At 42.5% G+C, this 19,945-nt stretch overlaps 1 protein-coding gene across 1 annotated transcript in view; it reads right to left on the bottom strand.

Annotated features, from left to right (window-relative positions):
* LOC134909502 (probable cation-transporting ATPase 13A4) overlaps positions 1-19,945 on the bottom strand; it is a 254,988-nt gene that overhangs the window by 92,500 nt on the left and 142,543 nt on the right. Inside the window, exons 18-19 of the mRNA XM_063916437.1 lie at positions 19,728-19,852; positions 470-639 (exon numbers count right to left, since the gene is read on the bottom strand). Coding sequence (XP_063772507.1) covers positions 470-639; positions 19,728-19,852 — 295 coding nt within the window. The remainder of the gene's footprint in view (positions 1-469; positions 640-19,727; positions 19,853-19,945) is intronic.

Raw genomic sequence — 19,945 nt, 5'->3', positions numbered from 1 at the left:
CTATGAAGAATCCACACCCCTGTTTTGGGGCGTGCATCAACTGTATTTTACCTGGAGGGGGGGGGACGGGTGCCACAGGAAACTTTTGCCCTGGGCGCCACAAGGTCTAGAACCGGCCCTGACCTAAACCTAACCCTGGAGTGTGCCTAAACCTAAGGCAGCTATTAATACTTACCTTTGGGATCCTAATGTTGGGATTCCATTGTCATGATTCTGATCCTTTCGGGATTCCATCGTTAGTATTCTAACGGCTGTCGGGATTCTGGTGTTGGTATTACAGCTACCGGGATCCCAACAGCCGGGATCCTGAACATATGCCCAGAGTAATACAAATAGCAGAAAATTGGATTCTGGTAATAAAAATCAAATAACGTAAAAGTAGTTAAGCATAACTAAAATTAAGTCTGCCATTAAATTATAATAACTGTGCTGCCTTAATAAGTTATTTTAAGAAAAGTACAAAACATACTTTTGGTTTTGAAAGGTTTTCGTCGGTTTGGTTTTCTGTCATGGATTTCCAAGTAAGTGATGCCGGTAAATCTTTATCAGGTTCACAGGCCTCCAACATAATGATGTTACCGTTATCAGGAATCATCCCTGAATTTTTCCCAACTGTCACAGCTGTTTGAAGGTTATCACCTATAATAAGACATGATATATGGTAGTGTGTACAGGTAGTAACCATATTCATTTGTATGAAGAGATTTTTACTTTTAGCAAAAGTGCATTGGAACTGGCCATAACAGCATGAAGAGGTATGTAGAGCCATTGAGAGCGGGGACGGGATGGGGTATAGGGAGCGGCCTTATCATGGAGGCATGTCCACTCTCCATACACAAAATGGGGGAAAAAGAGTAGTATGTGTGGCACTTTGAAGTGCCACAGTGCTTTACAGAGGGGGGCATTGTGTGCCACTGTAACACCCAGGTAAGTGTCATGAAAGCTACACCTTGCTGGTTTTTGTTAACTCAGCTCAGTCAATTAAAGTTTTAATGCACTGTAACTTGTCGGTGAAGTCTTTACTTGCTGTAAAAGCTTTGTAATGTATCACTTTACCTTATATACATTACTCATCACAGTAGTGCTCCTTATTCACATTACATCATACTGAATTGATCCTTATTCACATTACATTACACCATATTGCTCTTTATTCATATTAGACCACACAGTAGTGCATTTTCTATACATGATTATGCCACACAGTAGAGCACCTTATACACATAATGCCACACATCAGTAATGCCTTTCTACACATAATACCACACAGTAATGTTCCTTACACATATGACACACATTATTAATGTCCTTTTACACATAATGCACCTTACGCATTATGTCAACCTTTAATAATGCCATTATACACATAATGACAAACATAATGCCCCATACACATATGCCGCACATTATTAATGAATTTATACATGTGACACAGATAATGCCCCTTACAAATATGCCGAACGCTATTGCAAAACGAACTTACCCAAACACAGCACTCACACGGCCGCCAACACTGTGACATCTGCCTCTGCTTGAATACAGATTTGTCCTCATACATCTTGCCTCAATATGCCATGCAGCTCCCGTCCATCTCTGCTAACGATGGGCGCCTTTTTTTGCAGAAAATGAATCTTATTTTCACTGCTATGTGACTAGGATGCACAAGCAGGTTCTGCTGACTAAAATGATCATTAACATGCCTATATTCTGTGTGCGACTGTCGCTGTATCTGCATACAAAATGCTACATTACAGTGATTTCCAGGAATATACTGTAACATTGTATTTCGTATGCAGATACAGTCACAGTCACACATAGAATATAGGCATGCTGCATATCATTTTAATCAGCAGAATCTGCTTGTGCCCCTAGGCATTCCAACGCCCTAGGCATTTGCATAGTTTGCCTATACCTAGGACCGGCTCTGGCTGCAGGTCTCTGCTTACGCTATATACTCTTTCTACGCTGCTGTGCTTTATGGTGCTGAAAGAGGACTGCTATTGCAGCTGTAGTCAACTAGCTGTGCTGGGCCTGGTAAGCCTGTGTAACATTGTTTAGTAAATACTCTGTGGAGTCTATAGTTCGATCTTGAGGAATGAGGAATAATAACTGGGGCTCTCACTGCTTGTAATAAGCGTCTGTAAGCGGTAGTGCATCTGTCCTCTGACTGCCGTTGCCACACTTCCTTCGCTCTGGTCACCAGGAACACCACTAAATTGGGTAAGTTACTACACAGCCCCCCTGCTCCAATTTGCTGCTCGGTGTCCTCATAAGATAGCCAATGCCCAACTGGCAACTATCCCGGCACATGGCTGTAACTGCCACACCACACGCCTTGTCTCTCCCTGAGATCCATAAGCCTCTTGCTGACTCGTCAGTGTCCATATGCCAGACGCAGCACTCAGGGCACAGTTAACCCTTTCCCTGCCACAAGTTTAATAGTGTCCAGCCAGGGATGCAGTTACCAGGGAAAGGGGCACAAAAGTTGCACTAGAGTTCATGGCAGGTGCCACACCCCTCAGCCAGAGGCAGATCTGGGGGTGGGGGGCAGTCATTGCAATCACTCCCACCTATACATCATGCAAGCAGAGGAAACCGATGCTTCTCAGTGGCAGCAGCCTCCCTGGATGACCCACAGCATCCCAGCATACAGCAGCCTGTGCTTGTCTGAGGAGAAAGGCTGCTGCCGCTTACAGGTAAAAATGAGAGGGCAGCAGACCTGGGCAACTTCAACAACAAGCCTGGGCCAAGGTAATTAGTATCCCTTTCCTTACCTCTTGGTGCCCCTGAAGGTACGTAACAGTGGTCAAACTCCTAAGGTTTAATTAAGGCATGGAGAATGGAGACATGATTGTTGCAAGTCATCCTCTGGTATTTTCACGGCAACTACACCATATATGTGTAAACAAATAATTTATTCCAAACTCACAGTATATTAAACAAAATAAGGAAAATGGTGAAAGTTGCAATCAGAGACATTTACCCACACTTTCCACTGCTGATTGACTGCCAGTGAATCTTTTAGTTTTGGATCTTTAATAACTTTGTTAAATTTGGTTTTGGTTTTGCGAAAACCACCCTCACATGTTTTGGTTTTGGCTTTGGATTTGTATGGGTTTTTTTCCAAACATTTATAAAAACTGCTAAAATCACATAATTTGGGCCTGTTTTTGGTCCTACAGTATTATTAACCTCAATAACATTCATTTCCAGTCAATTTTGATCACCTAACAGCTCACAGTATTGTTTTCATCCAGTTTAGGCAAAAGGCTGCAGCGAGCTGGTTGTTTACTGAGTGACAGAGCAGTGGCACAAACAGAGCAGCGGTATACAGTATAGTTGTTTGTCCCTGTGTACTTTTAATGAAGCTTTAACTTAGATACTCTCAATTTGACCTTATTAATAGGCTACCTGCCTCCCCCCCTTTTTATTTTGTTAACACTGCAAAACGTGCACTTGGTTAAGTTACTGCCTCCAGCAGCATACCAGCGGGCAGCACGTATGTCAGGATCCTGAACGTTGACAACGGGATTGTCATTTAACTGCCACTGTTCATATCCACCATTGATTTATTAATAACTGTTTTGGTGCATTACTCAGTCCTATATAGTATATGGGATGGGTTAACACTAGTATTCACAGAATCTCTTGCTTACATTGGTAGACAATTTATTTAGACCTATACCAATAGCCATATCCACGCTTATTATGTCATTTAACTAACCAAAATTTGAACTGATTGCATATTGCATTTTTGTATAGTTACAGTGCGGTATACACCTATTGTTTGGTACTTTAATTCTACCTGTCTGCATGGGTTTATTCATCTTGTGCATAAATACCCATATTTAGTTTTCTTACTACCTTTCTGGATTCTCACCAGCGATCCATAGGTATATGGGTGGTTCACCTTTTATACCCTTGCCTAACGCTGGCAGCAGATCCGACTAATTTTCTATATTTTCTGATCTTTTCTCTTACTCCTATTTTTAACAAACTTTTCTTGTTCTGTGAACTCTCATCAGCGATCCCAGAGTAATAAGGGTATTTGTAACCCTATTATCATGCCACACTGTAAATGCCCGGTTTCGTCCGAACTTGGAAGCTAAGAAGTGTTGTGCTTGGTCAGTACTTCGATGGGTGACCCCCGAGGAAGACCGAGTTTAGTTGAGGCACATTCTCTGTGCCTAACGCTGACAGCAGAGTCACTATCTATTTCTATTTTTTCTTGCAACAAGACGTATGATTGTCTAAATTGTTCTGTGAATATGACATCAATGGTTCATTCAGTTCAAACGCTGATTTTTTCATATGTGGAATTGTTAAATTTTTCATGTTCAGTTATATTTAAGACTAATTTTGGATATTGACCAGTAAGCACACCCGTGAGTTCACACAATATTGACTGATTTGGGGTTTTGATGACCACCACTTACCACTAACATCACATATCTGGTCCCCCTATTTAGGGCTACTATATGCATAACTATCAAGCGAGTGACCAACTATGTGACGTTTTTAACCATTTTGTTTGTTTATTTGCCTAGGACACATCAACTGTAACAATTTTTAATGATGGATTAATAAATCGTTATGGTTTAAATTTTCAATACTTTATTTTCCTTTGACTAATTCTAAGAGTGCATCCACACAAGAGTCTTCTTTTTCTCCACGTGTAACTGTTCAGTACAATACTGACTCAGGGTGCACCACCAATATAAACATTGAGAGGAATTTACTCATGTAATTGTTTAAATTTTGATTTGTTTATGCTGGTTAGCAAAGTATCATTGGTCAGTGCGGTATTCCCTACAATTGTCGTGGATAGACACTCGGCAGGTGCGTCAGTAGCACTGGAGCAGATGGTTACACTGAGAGCACAGGAGTAAATGGACACAGCTCAACACTGAACGCAGGAGAAGCCACTGGAGTGTATGGATGGAGCAAATCATAGCAGCATAAGAGCAGCCTCTATATTGGATGGACACTAGAGTTGGCAGACACAGGAGCAACACAGCCAAGCAGAGTGCACAGCAGTGTGGGTGAGTGGAACTGGCACAAGACTCACAGCTGCAGGGTCTTATATAGAATACAAAACTCGGCTGATGACATTTTACTTCGATCTGACATCTGGTGGAGAGATCCAAGTATCAGGTCTGGATTTCCCCAGATTGGGTACGTTAGGGTGGACTCGATCTTTGATATGCAATCCCCCTCATGTCTAATTTTCAGGGAAATAGACCTGTTTACCTTTGAAAAGCTGTTATTTACTACCCCCCGGACCTCCCTCCAATTTCAATGGCAACTTTGCTTCCTAGCTCCCTCACTTCTTCTCTTCCCTCCATTATGTTAGGTGACTTCAAAATTCCAATCGATATCCCACAAAATCCCCTGCCTCGAAACTCCTCAATCAAGTTGAAGACCAGATCACTCAAATGATCTTGTCTTCAACCGCCGTTGTGATATTTCCTACTACACCTATCCCCCATTCTGACCTGTGACCATCATCTTCTCTCTTTTAACTTGTCCCTGTTTCCTTCTCGACTTCAGCGACCTAAGGCTACCAATACTAAGTGTAATATTCATGCTATCAACATCATATCCTTATCATACCTGCTCAACTCACTTCTCTCCCCTCTCCTATTCTCTCTCTCTCTCACTCTCTCTCTCCTGTCCTGAGCAAGCCACTTACCTATACCATGCCTAACTTATTTCTGCTCTTCACTTTATTGCTCCGGAGACCACTATTCACTCTTCCAGATCCATACCTCAACTCTGGCATTCAAAAAAACCCCAGATACCTGCAAAAGTGTTCACATATCTTCAAGCTAAAGCAGAGAATATCATGCTCTAAGGCTGACTCTATTTCAAATTTATACACATCCTACAGTGCTGACTTTTCTCTCTCTAAACAGTCATATTTAAAAAAGCTCATCTTCTCCCAGTCCTCATACTCTAATGTCTGTTTGCCATTTTAAACTAGCTCCCTTGCTCAATCCCTCCTCGCCTTCTCTCCAAACTCTCTGCCCTTGACTTTGCCACCTACTTCACAGCTAAAAATGACTCCATATATATATGGACATCACATCCTCTCAGACCATCAGTACCCCACCCACTCCTTTCCCAGATTACTCCTACCCATCTACTCACTAACTCTGACTTCTTTTTCCTCCATATGGTGATGAAGTCATGACCATAATCTGGTCTTCACCCCTCCCCCCCCCCCCCCGTTTGATCCAATCCCCTCCACCTCCTACTTTAACTATCTCCTTCTGCCTATTCTCAACTTGACCACCTCCTCAATCTCATCAGCCATTGTTCTCTCTGCATTCAAGCATGCAACCTATTCTTAAAAAACTACCCTTGATTCCAACTCTCTCCAACTACTGACCCATCTCTCTAGTTCTCCCCTTTGCCTACAAACTCCTTGAACACATTGTTTACAACCACCATACTGCCTTTCGTTCCTCACACTCCCTGCTTGACCCATTTCAGTGTGGCTTCCACCTTCTCCACTCCACTGCAACTGCCCTCATGAAAGTCCGCAATGACCTCCTTGCTGACAAATCCAATGGCCACTACTCTGCTCATTCTACTTGACCTACCTGATGCTTTTGACACTATGGACCACCCTTTCCTCTTTTAAATCCTTTATTCACTTGACCTATGTGATACTGCCCTCCCCTGGCTGTCCTCTTACTTCTACCATTCCTTCTCTGTCTCCTCTCATGACTCCACCTCTCCCCCACTTCCACAAACAGTTGATGTCCACCAAGGTTCTGTTCTGGTACCTCTTCTACTCTCCCTCTATTTGTCCTCTTTTGGTGAATTCATAAGCTCTTTTGATTTTCAGTATCATACCTACGCTGATGATACTCAGATCTATCATTCCTCCCCTGACCTTTCCCGCGCTCTCCTCACTCATATCTCCAACTGTCTCTTTTCTATATTTTCCTTGACGTCCCAGAAATGTCTTAAACTAAACATGTCTAAGCCTAAGCTGATCATATTACCACTCTAATACACAACCTCTCTTCCCACAATTTCATTATATATTATATTACCTAAATGCACTCTCTCAAAGTTATCCTTGATTCCTCAATCTTCTTCAAACCACACATTCAGTATCTTTCACAGTCTTGCCATTTCCAGCTCAAAAATGTTTCTAGGATCACATGCTCTGTCACCCTGGATGCTACTAAGACCCTCATCCAGTCACTGGTCATTTCCAGATTGGACTACTGTAATCTTCTACTATTTGGCCTCCCTGACAACTGCCTCTATCCTCTCCAATCTATCCTCAGTGCTTCTGCCTTCGATACAGTGCCTCATAGGAGACTGATCAACAAATTACAGGAACTTCGTCTAGGTTACATTATTTGTACATGGATAAGTAATTGGCTGGATAACAGAGTGCAATGAATAGTGGTCAATGGGATGTTCTCCAGTTGGGCACCAGTAGTCAGCGGAATATCACAAGGGTCAGTTCTAGGCCCACTGCTCTTCACTATATTTATCAATGATCTAGGAATAGGCCTGGAAAACACATTATCAATCTTTGCAGATGATACTAAACTGTGTAAAGTAATTAATTCAGAAGGTGATGTGGAGTCCTTACAGAATGACTTAGTTAAACTGGAAACCTGAGCGTCTAAATGGGGAATGAGGTTTAATATAGACAAATGCAAAGTTATGCATTTTGGAAAAAAACACACACATTCATCCTACACTCTAAATGGGGAAAATATAGGGGTAACCGTGGTGGAATTTTTTTTTGGGGTGCTCATAGATAATAGGCTTAATAACAGTACACAAAGTCAAAGTGCAGCAAAGAAGGCAAGTAAAGTGCTTGCGTGCATTAAACAGGGCGTAGAGACAAGGGACGAGGATGTAATCCTGCCACTGTACAATTCATTGGTACGTCCACACCTGGAATATTGTGTTCAGTTCTGGGCACCGTATTATAAAAAATATACCAGGGAACTAGAAAGAGTTCAAAGAAGAGCTACTTAACTGATAAAAGGGTTAGAATCTCTGGAGTACGAGGAAAGGCTTGCTAGGTTAAATATGTATACACTAGAAAAGAGGCGTCTAAGAGGAGACATTATTAATATCTTCAAATATGTGAAGGGTAATTACAAGGAGCTAGCAGCGGATTTGTTTATTAAAAGAACTCTATATAGGACGCGTGGACACTCGCTTAGGTTAAAGGAGAGGAAATTCCGTACACAACATAGGAAAGGGTTCTTCACTGTAATGGCAATAAAGATTTGGAACTCCCTGCCAGAGAGGGTAATAATGGCAGACTCTGTAAATGTATTTAAAAGCGGATTGGACAAATTCCTAACTGGTAAATGTATCCAGGGCTATAGCATTTAACATATTGACATTGCATTATTTGGGAGTGGTAAGAATCATTGTTTTAATTTGGTACTAAGCCATTACTTCAGCAGACACATTATAATATGAATAGATTAACACAGAATACAGGTTGAACCCGATGGGCAGTTTGTCTCTTTTCAACCTCACTGACTATGTAACTATGTAACTATGCTCATCTTCCTCTCCAAATGTACCATGTCTGCCTCCACTGTCCTACAAGCCCTACATTGGCACCCTTCAGAACCCATTTCAAGCTTTTTACACTCACTTACAAAGCCCTCACCCATTCTTGTCCCATTTACATCTCTGACCTCCTTTCACTCTACACTCCCACCCTCCCTCTTTGTTTCACAAATGCTGTCTCCTGCCAACTGTTCCTCCCATTCTCACCTCCAAGATTTTGCCAGTGCTGCTTTCTATCTCTGGATTCTGAAATTCTCTCTCTCTCTCTCCATATCAGACTCTCCACCTCTCTACAAAACTTTAAACAGCTCTCAATTCCCACTTCTTCAGCAAACCCAGCCATATCTCATCCTAACCCTTTGTTCTATGCTCACTATCTACCCCATGTGTGTCACCACTTCTGTCTGTACCTCCCCTTTAGAATGTAAGCTCTCATGAGCAGGGCCCTCTTCCCTCATGCATTTTGGCTTCCCTTACTTATACTGTCATCTACTCTATACTCCCTATAACATCACTTAGCCATTGCTTTTAGCTACCCTGCTGCTTATTTGAGTGCTATGACCACTGATGCAGCAATAAATAAAACCATGTACTTATCCTGCAATGTATTTTACTGTAAGTCACTGTTTTCTTGTGTGCTCATTTGTTTATGTACTTTATTAGGTACTGCAGAACCCTTGTTGCACAATATAAATAATGGATAATAATAATAATAGATATAAAAGGAAAAAGATGAAACACTATTTAGCACTGTACTCTTTTAAAAAATTAAAATGAGATGCCTTAAAATAAGCAAACTGACATTGTCCATTATTTAAATATTGGTGAACTTAGCGCCTGGTTCATAGATGGCCATCGCAGGTGTGATCCGGTATACAGTGGCTGTACGAAAATATGAAAATGATGCAGCTGCCGGGATTTGTATTTGTATTAATTTTGGGTACAAAGACACAACCACCAGATGGAAGTCAGCCGATTATCGACCTTCTGGGTAACCCTCTGGTCATGCCACATGGCCATTGCTAGTAAGTGGGAGTAACTGTGCATGGCAGTTACTGGAAGTCACTGTGTAAGGAAGTAACTGCATATCGGATCGCAGTGGCAAGCTGTGACATGCCCCTGAAAATAGGACCGATACTCCTGCATTTTAGCCTCCATTACCATGTTTCCTACCACAAATTCTCACTGACTATCACTCTCTTTGCAAATAAATCTCCACTGCGACCACCAATACAGGAACATGCACATGCGCAATGCAACTGAGACGCACAAGCAGAGGCAAAAAATAGCTCTACTGCATACATCAACATTGCACCCATCTCTGCATCAGGCCATCAGTTTTGATTGTCCAAGTGACGTAATAATTAGAGATGAGCTGGCTCAGTCCACCAAACTTCTGTAATCTGTGTGAATCCTAGCCCGGGGTTTCCCCACCAGACTTCCAGGATTCCAAAACAAGGAAAAACGTCATCTTCCTGACATTGGATCTCACATGTTTTGGATTCAATATATGTCCCTCCAGCAGTGATTTGGGGGCTATTTCACACATTGGACTGGTGGAGGGGAGTAAGGGGATAATTCAGACCTAATCACTGCTGTGCGTTTTCGCACAGCGGGCAATCATATCCAAACTGTGCATGCATATGCACCGAAATGCGCAGGCTTCACAGACGACTGCAAAATGGATTGCCGGTCAGCGATGGGTTTGCGCAAAGGATCCATTTGCACGGGCGTTCACAAGAAGATTGACAAGAAGAGCACGTTTGTGGGTGGCAACTGACCGCTTTCAGGGAGTGTTTGGAAAATCACAAGCATGCCCAAGCATTTATAGGGAGGGTGTCAGATGTCAAATCCGCTCCTGAACAGCCTGCTGTGATCGCAGCAGCTGAGTAAGTCCTGGGCTGCGCAGAGACTGCACAAAATCAGTTTGTGCAGCTCTGCTACACATGTGTTCCCACACTTGCACAGCGAAAATACACTCCCACTGTAGGCGGTGACTATCTAATCACAGGGCTGCAAAAATCGCTGCCCAGTGAACAGGTCTGATTTATCCCCAAAGCTTTAGTGTACACTGATGTTCTTTTTTTTTTTTGTCCATGCACGCAGTGCTGCTCTAACTAGGTGTGTGCGGAGTGTTCAGGGTAGGGACACTGTTGGCGGAACTTGTCAATTATCTGTTTTGATTACTTTTACCTGCAGCTTTCCCCATTTTTGAAGTCCAGTGTCTCCTGACCCCACCCCTTCCATCACTATGATAGGACCGTAACATCAAAGGTCAAGACTGCAGCATAGCCAACCAACTGGACTTACACTCGGGGATTCAGAATTACAAACCACTGCTCATGTGCAGAATCTTGGCTTTATCCTGGATAGTGGCTTAACGCTTAAACATCAGATATCGGCCACAATCAAATCCTCATTCTATCACCTGAGGAACTTAGCCAGAATCAAGCACTTAATTCCCTCAGATGATCTGCCAAAAGTCATCCATGCATTTGTATCATCTCGAATAGACTACTGTAATGCCCTCTAGCTTGGTCTCCCAGCAAAAGAATTGCACTGCTTACAGCTGGTGCAAAACCCAGCTGCCAGGCTGTTAACCGACCAGTCACGTTCTAGCCACGTAACACCCATCCTCTACTCCCTTCACTGGCTGCCTGTAAAATGTCGAATCATCTTCAAGATTGGCTTACTGAGTTTCAAAGTCCTACATGACCAGGGCCCAAGGTACCTGAAGCAGCTTCTGACCCCATACTGGCCGACTTGATTACTGCGATCTGTAGATGAAGGACTTTTAGCAGTACCTAGAATCTCCCATAAATCATCTGGGGTTCGAGCTTTTAGTCATGTGGCTCCGACTCTGTGGAACTCACTTCCCTGCACAGTGCAAGAGGCCCCAACTATAGGATCCTTCAAAAGTAGACTCAAGACTTTATTGTTTATTCAAGCATTTCCATAATGTCCCCTTAGTATCTACATGCTTCTGTATTTTATGAAAAGCTTTTCTGTACTTTATTATTTTCTGTACTATATTATGCTATGTATCTGTTAAGCGCCTTGAGTCCTATTGGAGAAAGAGCACTATATAAATAGAATTATTATTATTATTATTATTATTATTATTACTACTACCTATGCAACATTCATGAACTTAACTTGAGAGCTCTTTATTATTCAGTCACACTGTCCTTTATTATATTTCAAGATGTTGACATACCTGGGATTCTAGAGAATACTAAGTATTTGAAACTTACCTTGTACTTTGTGAAAAAATTATTAGCATTGCAGCTGAACAGATCTCTGCAGTGTGTAGCTGCAAGGGATTGGATGTATGGTTGCATACTACATAGAACTACTCAACTTCAATGCTGATTTTTTTTTTTTTACAAAGTATAAGTACAGTATCTTCATATAGTTAGAAATCTCAGTTTTTATGCAGGATTAAATAGCTGAATCAGAAGGGTATTTGACTGGAGTGCAACAGGTTATAGTTTTGAATCCTGGGTATGGCAGTATATTAAAATGTGTTATTTATTGGGGGCGTGGCCTGACTTGAGAATCAGCAGGAAGCAGAGAGACTGAGCTCCTGCTCCCAAACGTGCCTATTGCTGCATAACTGGGCTTTCTCTATCCCCTGTGACCCCCATCTAAGTACCTGTCCGACCAGGCACCCTGATGTGTGGTTACGGAGCCGGGGGGGGGCATTATTTTGTCCTCTGTGGGTTGTAGCCTACACTGGAATTGAAGCCACGGCCTAAATCTCTACAGCTTCCCCGCCGGGAGGCTCCATTCGGCGCAATCTCCACTGCACTCCCCTTGACTGGGTGACCCCTCTACAACCTCCTCACAGCTTACCTTGCCACCTCCAGGGTCTCCCCAGTGCTGGTGCGGACGGCCCGTGAGCGGTGTGATCAGGTCCCAGTGGCTGAAGCTGGGAGAGGCCGCGGGGCCGCGCTTCCGGCGGGGAGCCATCTCATCAGAGTTACACGATTGTCGCCCACCACGGCTGCCCTCCCTGACATAGCTGGCGTGGAGCCACCCGCAATAGCCAGCCTTGGCCCATCCCATTGGAGTCGCCTTGCACTCGCTCACCTCGGCCAGCCGGGAGACGCCTTATTGGAGCTGCGCACGGCAGTGACATGCGGTGAGGTCAGAGGCTGGGGAGGCACAAATGGTGGTGGGTCTCAGTGCCAGGAGCCTGTCTCGCCCCCTACACAATTTAACTCTTATGTTCCTGCACTACATCCATGCAAACACAGGGAGAAAATACACACCGTAATAGACAGGTCACAGCCATCACCCTAGTGAGTAAACTGGTGCATACTAATTTCTGGGTGAGGTGCCCCCCATTGCCCCCTCACCTGCAGAACACCACTGGCCTAGTGCAGCAGGGTACACAGGGCAATACAGTCATCAGTGATAGTCAGCAGCACCTGAGGAGGTAGAGCAGGGGGGGTGGGATGTAGGCGCTGGTATTGTGAAAAGCGGTCTCCTGACTGCCGGTTACATTACTACATCCCGATGCCACACACACACACACACACACACACACACACACACACACACACACACACACATTCCTGTCCCCACATCACAACAGATAACACACACACAAAGAGTCCTGTCCCCACTCTCACTACAGATGACACACACAAAGAGTCCTGTTCCCACACTCACTACAGATGACAAACACACGCACAGTCCTGTCCCCACATCACAACAGATGACACACACACACAGTGTCCTGTCCCCACACTCACTACAGATGACACACACACACCTATCCCCACACTCACTAAAGATGCCACACACACACACACACACACACACACACACACACACACACACACTGAGTCCTGTCCCCACACTCACTACAAATGTTGCTGTCATACATACATACACACACACACGTACACACACAGAGTCCAGGTTCTGGCTGCTACTCACCCCAGTCACTGTGCACGGATCCTCACTTCCCTCCTCCCCTGCCATGCTGCTCAGCTCCAATGTCTGTCTTCCTGCACTTCCTGGATTGGTCACATGACCAATGCGAGCTGTCCATCAGAGCTCAAGCACACCCCCACTGTGAGGCATGCCTCTCATGTCTCTGTTCTTTGCAGTCTGGTCGCTGTGTAGGCCCGCCCATCTGTATAGGCAGTGTCCAACAGTGTGAGAGATGAAGCTGAGCTGCTGCTGCCTCATTTTTATCTCTCCCTGCAATTGAAGGAGCCCTGCAACCCTGGTAAGTTTTTTTTATCTATAAAAATGATGGCATTAATACAAAGAAGATGCTTATAAGTTATAAATATCTTCTTTGTGTTATTCCAATAATTTTTCTAGTGAGAACTGTGTGTATGACAGGGAGCATGACAGGTGAGGCTACCTCCCCTGACTGCACGTCCCTGGCGTGCGAGACGCCAACTATAGCCAGCCATCTGGTCTGATCTTGTCCTGTCCGGGAGCGTGGAGCCACTTACTGTGACCAGCGGTGACTCTTCTCAATGTAACCGTCTGGGATGGTCGGAGTGGTACGTACCAGTGCAAACTACCTGTACCTTTGCTCCCCCCCTTCCTCACCCATCCTTTTACCAAGGCTGCTTGACTCGCCTCTGACGCTTGGTCTCATGAAACAACTTTTGGCATTGTTCAAATCGGACATTGTAGCTGACTTTACGGCCGCACTACAGACTTGTCAACAGTCTGTGGACGCGATTGGACAACGAACAGATCATCTTGAAAACAAACTTAAGGAAGTGGTCAAGTCACATAATGATTTAATCGACAAATACGATGATTTACAATCTGAAGTCACAGAACTCAAATGAAAAACGTGCGATTTAGAAGACTGATCCTGATGTCAAAATATTAAAATCAGAGGTATCCCTGAAGACATCTCGAACTCTGACTTACCACAATTTGTCACTGATATTTTTCTGAAGCTACTTCCTACGGTGACGATACTCAAATTTTTGACAGACCACATCCACAGATTACCAAAGGCAAGAAACACTCCAAGGGATGTCCCAAGAGACACCTTGATGAGAATGCACTATTTTCATATCAAGGAGAAAATTCTCAGAGCAGCTCTTCCTTCGGATACTTCATCCGCTATCCTGGGTGACCTTCAAATATTTGGAGACCTCTCTGCAGCAACACTTGCTTTACGAAGATCCTATTACCTGGTCACTAAAGCGCTCTGAGCAGCGGAAATACCTTACAAATGGGGCTTCCCCTGAAGCTCCTGATCAGGAGAAACGGAACCACCACTACAGTGGGGTCCCTCTTAATATTAGGCGACTTTAACATCGCTCACAATCCACTGATGGATAGATAATCTACTCATCGCCTGTTGCGCCTGACCATGACATATGATGGTTCCCGAGCCTTTCGACATATTCTTCATGAATATGAACTGTATGATATATGGAGGGCTAAAAATCCTTCCTGTAGGGACTACACCTTTTTTTCCCTGGTCCATTCCTCTTTCTCGAGAATTGATCTAGTCATTTCCTACAAGTAGACCTTACAACAAGTATAAAAGGCCTCTATCTTGCCGGTGTCCTGGACGGATCATTCCGCCCTTCTCTTAAAATTTGTAACTTCTCCCTCTAAAGCCCCAACCAGAATATGGCGCTTTGGAGATTATTTACTGGAAGACTTAGTAGCCAAGCAATTCCTTACTCTAGCCATCTCTCAACACTTAGAGATGAACCATCCTGGGGATACATCTCAATTCAATAATTGGTGTGCTTTGAAGGCAGTGGTCAGGGGTGTGGCTATTCAGGCTGCAGCACGTATTAGAAAAACTTCCTTTCAGAAACAGGTGGAGCTGGAAGCTGTCATTTTAGAATTATAAAATAAACTTTAATTATCTCCAGATAATAAAAAGATTTATCGGACTCTCATGACTGCCAGAGAAGAAATTAATAAGATCTCACTTCAGGAGGTCCATAAAAATCTATTTAAATTAAAGCAAAAATGCTACACCCACGGTGACAAAGCAGGCAGAATGCTTGCACGAAAACTGAGGGGGAAAGCTGCTACAGACTGTGTGAAATCAATAAACACCTTAGGCTCGATAAAGGTATCTAATCCCTCAGACATAGCAAATGCCTTTGCCGAATACTATTCGTCCCTATATAACTTAAAGGATGACCCCTTGATCCCTCAACCCACTATACATTTAATTGATAACTTTTTAAATGGAATTAAACTCCTGACTCTAATTGAGGATACATTGCAATTCTTAGCATCACCATAAAGAAATTTCTGCTGTTATTGATTCCCCCCCATTGAATAAATCCCCGGGCCCTGACAGGTATACTAATAACTTCAACAAAAGCTTTAAGGAATACTTGGTTCCTCCCATGACTGCTGTCTTTAACCATGCATCTGAATATGGCTCATTCCCGGATGAGATGTTAGAAGCCTGTATAATTGCCTTCCCAAAACCAGGTAAAAACCCAATGTTTATGTCTAACTACCGCTCGATAGCTCTTTTGAATACGGACATTAAAATTTACGCGAAACTTATAGCAAACCGATTGTGCCCTTATCTACCTGGTTTGCTACATCAGGATCAGGTTGGATTCATCCAATGAGACAGTCCCCCGACAATACTAGATGGATTATTGACCTGAGACATTTATTTGAACATTAACTCTCCCCTCTTGCTGTTATCATTAGATGCGGAGAAGGCATTTGACCGTGTTCATTGGGGCTACATGCGGGCGGTGTTGGGTAAGTTCGGATTCACTGGTAGAATCCTATCCTCCATATTATCCCTTTACACTAACCCATCAGCCAAGGTGTATGTAAACGGCATGCTTTCACTGAAATTTCCTATTACAAACAGGACACGCCAAGTATGTCCTCTTTCTCCATTGGTGTTTGCGCTACTGATCGAACACCTATCGGAAAAATTCAGATCAAATCCTAATATAAAAGGACCAGAATTATTTGGTAAAGCTTACAAAATCTGTCTTTTCGCTGATGACGTATTACTCACATTAGTTGACCATCCCTCTGCGCTTTCCCATCTCTTCCCCATACTGGAAGAATTCTCTATAGTTTCGTATTATAAATTGAATAGTACTTTAACTGAAGCTTTGCCTATTAACCTTCCTGTGAATGAGATCCATAATTTGAAAGCTATATACACGTTCGACTGGCAGGATAGAGGTCTAAATACTTGGGCATACAGATTACACCGAATGTTTCAGATTTGATCTCAGCTAATTATTTACCTCTGTTACGACAAATCACACAATTGATGACACATTGGATGATGTACCTTGTGTCATGGTTTGGGCGTGTGTTGGCCTTAAAGATGATGATCCTCCCCAAAATCCTATACCTCTTTACAACTATTCCTATCCTCCTCCCCAACTACCTGATAGATAAACTTTATTCTGTTTTCAACAAATATGTCTGACAAGGTAAAAAAGCAAGATTGTCGAGAAAAATTATGTCTTTTGGTAAATCAAATGGGAGCTTGACTTACCCGGATCTTCGTAAATATCAGTCGGCATGTATATTAGCACAACTAGGTCCCTGGTTTACCCTAGATAACCCCATGCCTTGTGCCAAATGTGATAAGCTTCTCCCACTACCTCTGGCAGACCTTCTATGGCTCCCATCACCTGAGGGAAAATCCTTCACTAACAGACTACACTCTGTAAAGGTTTCACAGAAAATTTGGTTAGACTTTGTACATAAATCTGGGGACATATTTTTACCTTCCTCCGATTTACTTTAATTGGCTTGGCGTCCCTCATACCGGATCTCAGACTTGATGACTGGGTTTCTCGTGGAGTGCTTACCCTGAATGAAATTATGGACGGTGACTCCCTCGCATCATTCTCTAAAGTTAACTCCCAATATTCAGTGTCCCATAGAGATTTCGATACATTTTTACAAATACAACACTGGTGGAAGCAGACATCACCATATCCCCATAAACCCTCTTCTATCCCTATTTATATTCGTGAATTACTTACCAAAAGCGGTACTAGGGGTTCTATATCATGTTGGTACACTTTTTTGAACATTACTCAGAACCAGCATAAATTACCCTGTCAAACTAAATGGGAGGTAGATTTGAATTGTGGTATAACAAATGAAGAATGGGAATTGCTGTTTCAACAAGCCCAATGAATATCGAAATGCACCAACCATATTGAAGCATTCTATAAACTTTATTTATTATTTATTTATTAGCAGTTTCTTATATAGCGCAGCTTTTTCCATTGTGCTTTACAATTAGAACAACAGTTATGGAACAAAACTGGGCAAAGACAGACGGACATAGAGGTAGGAAGGCCCTGCTCGCAAGCATATAATCTATAGGTAAAAAGGCATTGATACACAAGGATAGATTCTACCAGTTGCATAATAGTCCATCAGATTGCTAGGTTCTTAATGGGTTGTATGATATGATCACCCATCAATGTTGGAAGACAAAATGTGAGGTTATGTGGACTGTACAGAGAGGATGTAGGGAAGCATTGAAGGTTATGTGGCTGGGTGTGGAATTTGGTAGGCTTGTCTGAAGAGATGAGTTTTCAGGGAACGTTTAAAGGTTTGGAGACTAGAGGAGAGTCTTATTGTGCGTGGGAGGGTATTCCACAGAGTGGGTGAAGCCCAGGTAAAGTCCTGTAATTTTAAGTGGGAACAGGTAATACATGTGGATGAGAGACGCAGATCTTGTGTAGAGCGGAGAGGTCTGGTAGGGAGATATTTTGAGATGAGTGAGGAGATGTATGATGGTGCAGTTTGGTTAATAGCCTTGAATGTAAGTAAAAGTATTTTATATTTAACATGGTAGAATACCGGTAATTAATGGAGGGACTGACAGAGCGGATCAGCAAACTTTTACACAGAGTATATTTAACTCCAATTTCGGTTACATAAAATGAACAGTGATATATCACGTAATTACTGGCGAGAATGTGGCAATATAGGATCTTATCACATATCTTCTGGTCATGCCCTACTATCATTAATTTATGGATCCTAGTATTCTCCCTTATATCTAAAGTGTTAGGCTTTAGGGCATCCCCTCACCCCAAATTAGCCCTCCTACATATCTACACAGGACACCTATTGAATAATGACAGATACATAATGAATCATATCTTAATTGCCACCAAGATACTCCTTGCATACCATTGGCGCACAAACATAATTCCCACGCTAGAGACTATTGAAAATGCAGTTCTATCACATGTTGAGTTTCAAACCGCAGGGGCGGCTTATTCCTCTTCAACCTCCTGTCCGCTTATTAGGTGGTTCATATGGAGTGATTACTGAATTCTAAGAAATCCTGGTGACCATACGCACTAAATATAAACCTATACTTTAGACCACCAACCTGTCCCTTTACCATTAAATTGTTTTGCTCTTCTTTATTAACACTTCCATATTTCTCAATCAGTCTATTTGTCTTTTGTTTACAACATGTGATTTGAGTTTTATTCTTATGACTATGTAATACTACCGGAGCCAGTATATTGCTGTCTGTATCATACTGCCGTACATCCCCCCACCTCCTCCCCTTTTTATTTCTGTACCCCCCATTTCCCTTTCTCATACACATGGTAAAACCTCAATAAAATTTCAATTTGAAAAAAAAGTGTTATTTATTAAACATGTTATATCTGCCCCACCTGCAGTGTTCATGGTTTTGCCCATTAGCTAACAAATTTGGTGCTGCGATCAGATCTGAATTAGGCCCTTAGTAATCAGCCAGCTCGCTGCAGCCTTTGGTCATTATAGGTGAACAAAATATTATGAGCTGTGTTGTGGTCAAAATTGACTGGAAATGACTGGAAATTAATGTTATTAAGATTAATAATACTGTAGGAACAAAAACAAGCCGATCTTTTGTGACTTTAGCAGTTTTTATCAATTAAAAAAAAAAATACAGATCCAAAACATGTGAGGGCAGTGTTGGCGAAACCAAAATCCAACGACGAATTTAAACCAAACTACAGGGGTTGGCGCACATCTCTAGTAATAATGATGGGTCATCATTAAATTAACTTGTAGAGTTATACAATTGTTCAGATTTATAACATGTATTGAATTCTAACACCTACCAGTCTAAAACTACAGTTCTTATTATCAATTACAATAAATATATGAATAAATATATACAGTACCTGTCACCATCACAGTTCTAATGTTGGCTTCGTTGAGCTCCTGCAATACCGCACTTGTCTCTGGCTTAAGTCGATTTTCTAGGATCAGTAAGCCTAGAAATATGAGGTCACACTCAACTTCTTCCCTTTAAAGAGATATCAAATTTTCAGTATAAATGAAATGCAAGCTACAGATCAACTAGCAGTCACACATATAGGATATCTACATTCTATACATG

This window comes from Pseudophryne corroboree, chromosome 4, assembly GCF_028390025.1.
Source record: "Pseudophryne corroboree isolate aPseCor3 chromosome 4, aPseCor3.hap2, whole genome shotgun sequence".
NCBI lineage: Eukaryota > Metazoa > Chordata > Amphibia > Anura > Myobatrachidae > Pseudophryne > Pseudophryne corroboree.
The sequence above is the reverse complement of the archived record's forward strand: the minus strand, read 5'-3'. Positions and strand labels throughout refer to the sequence as shown.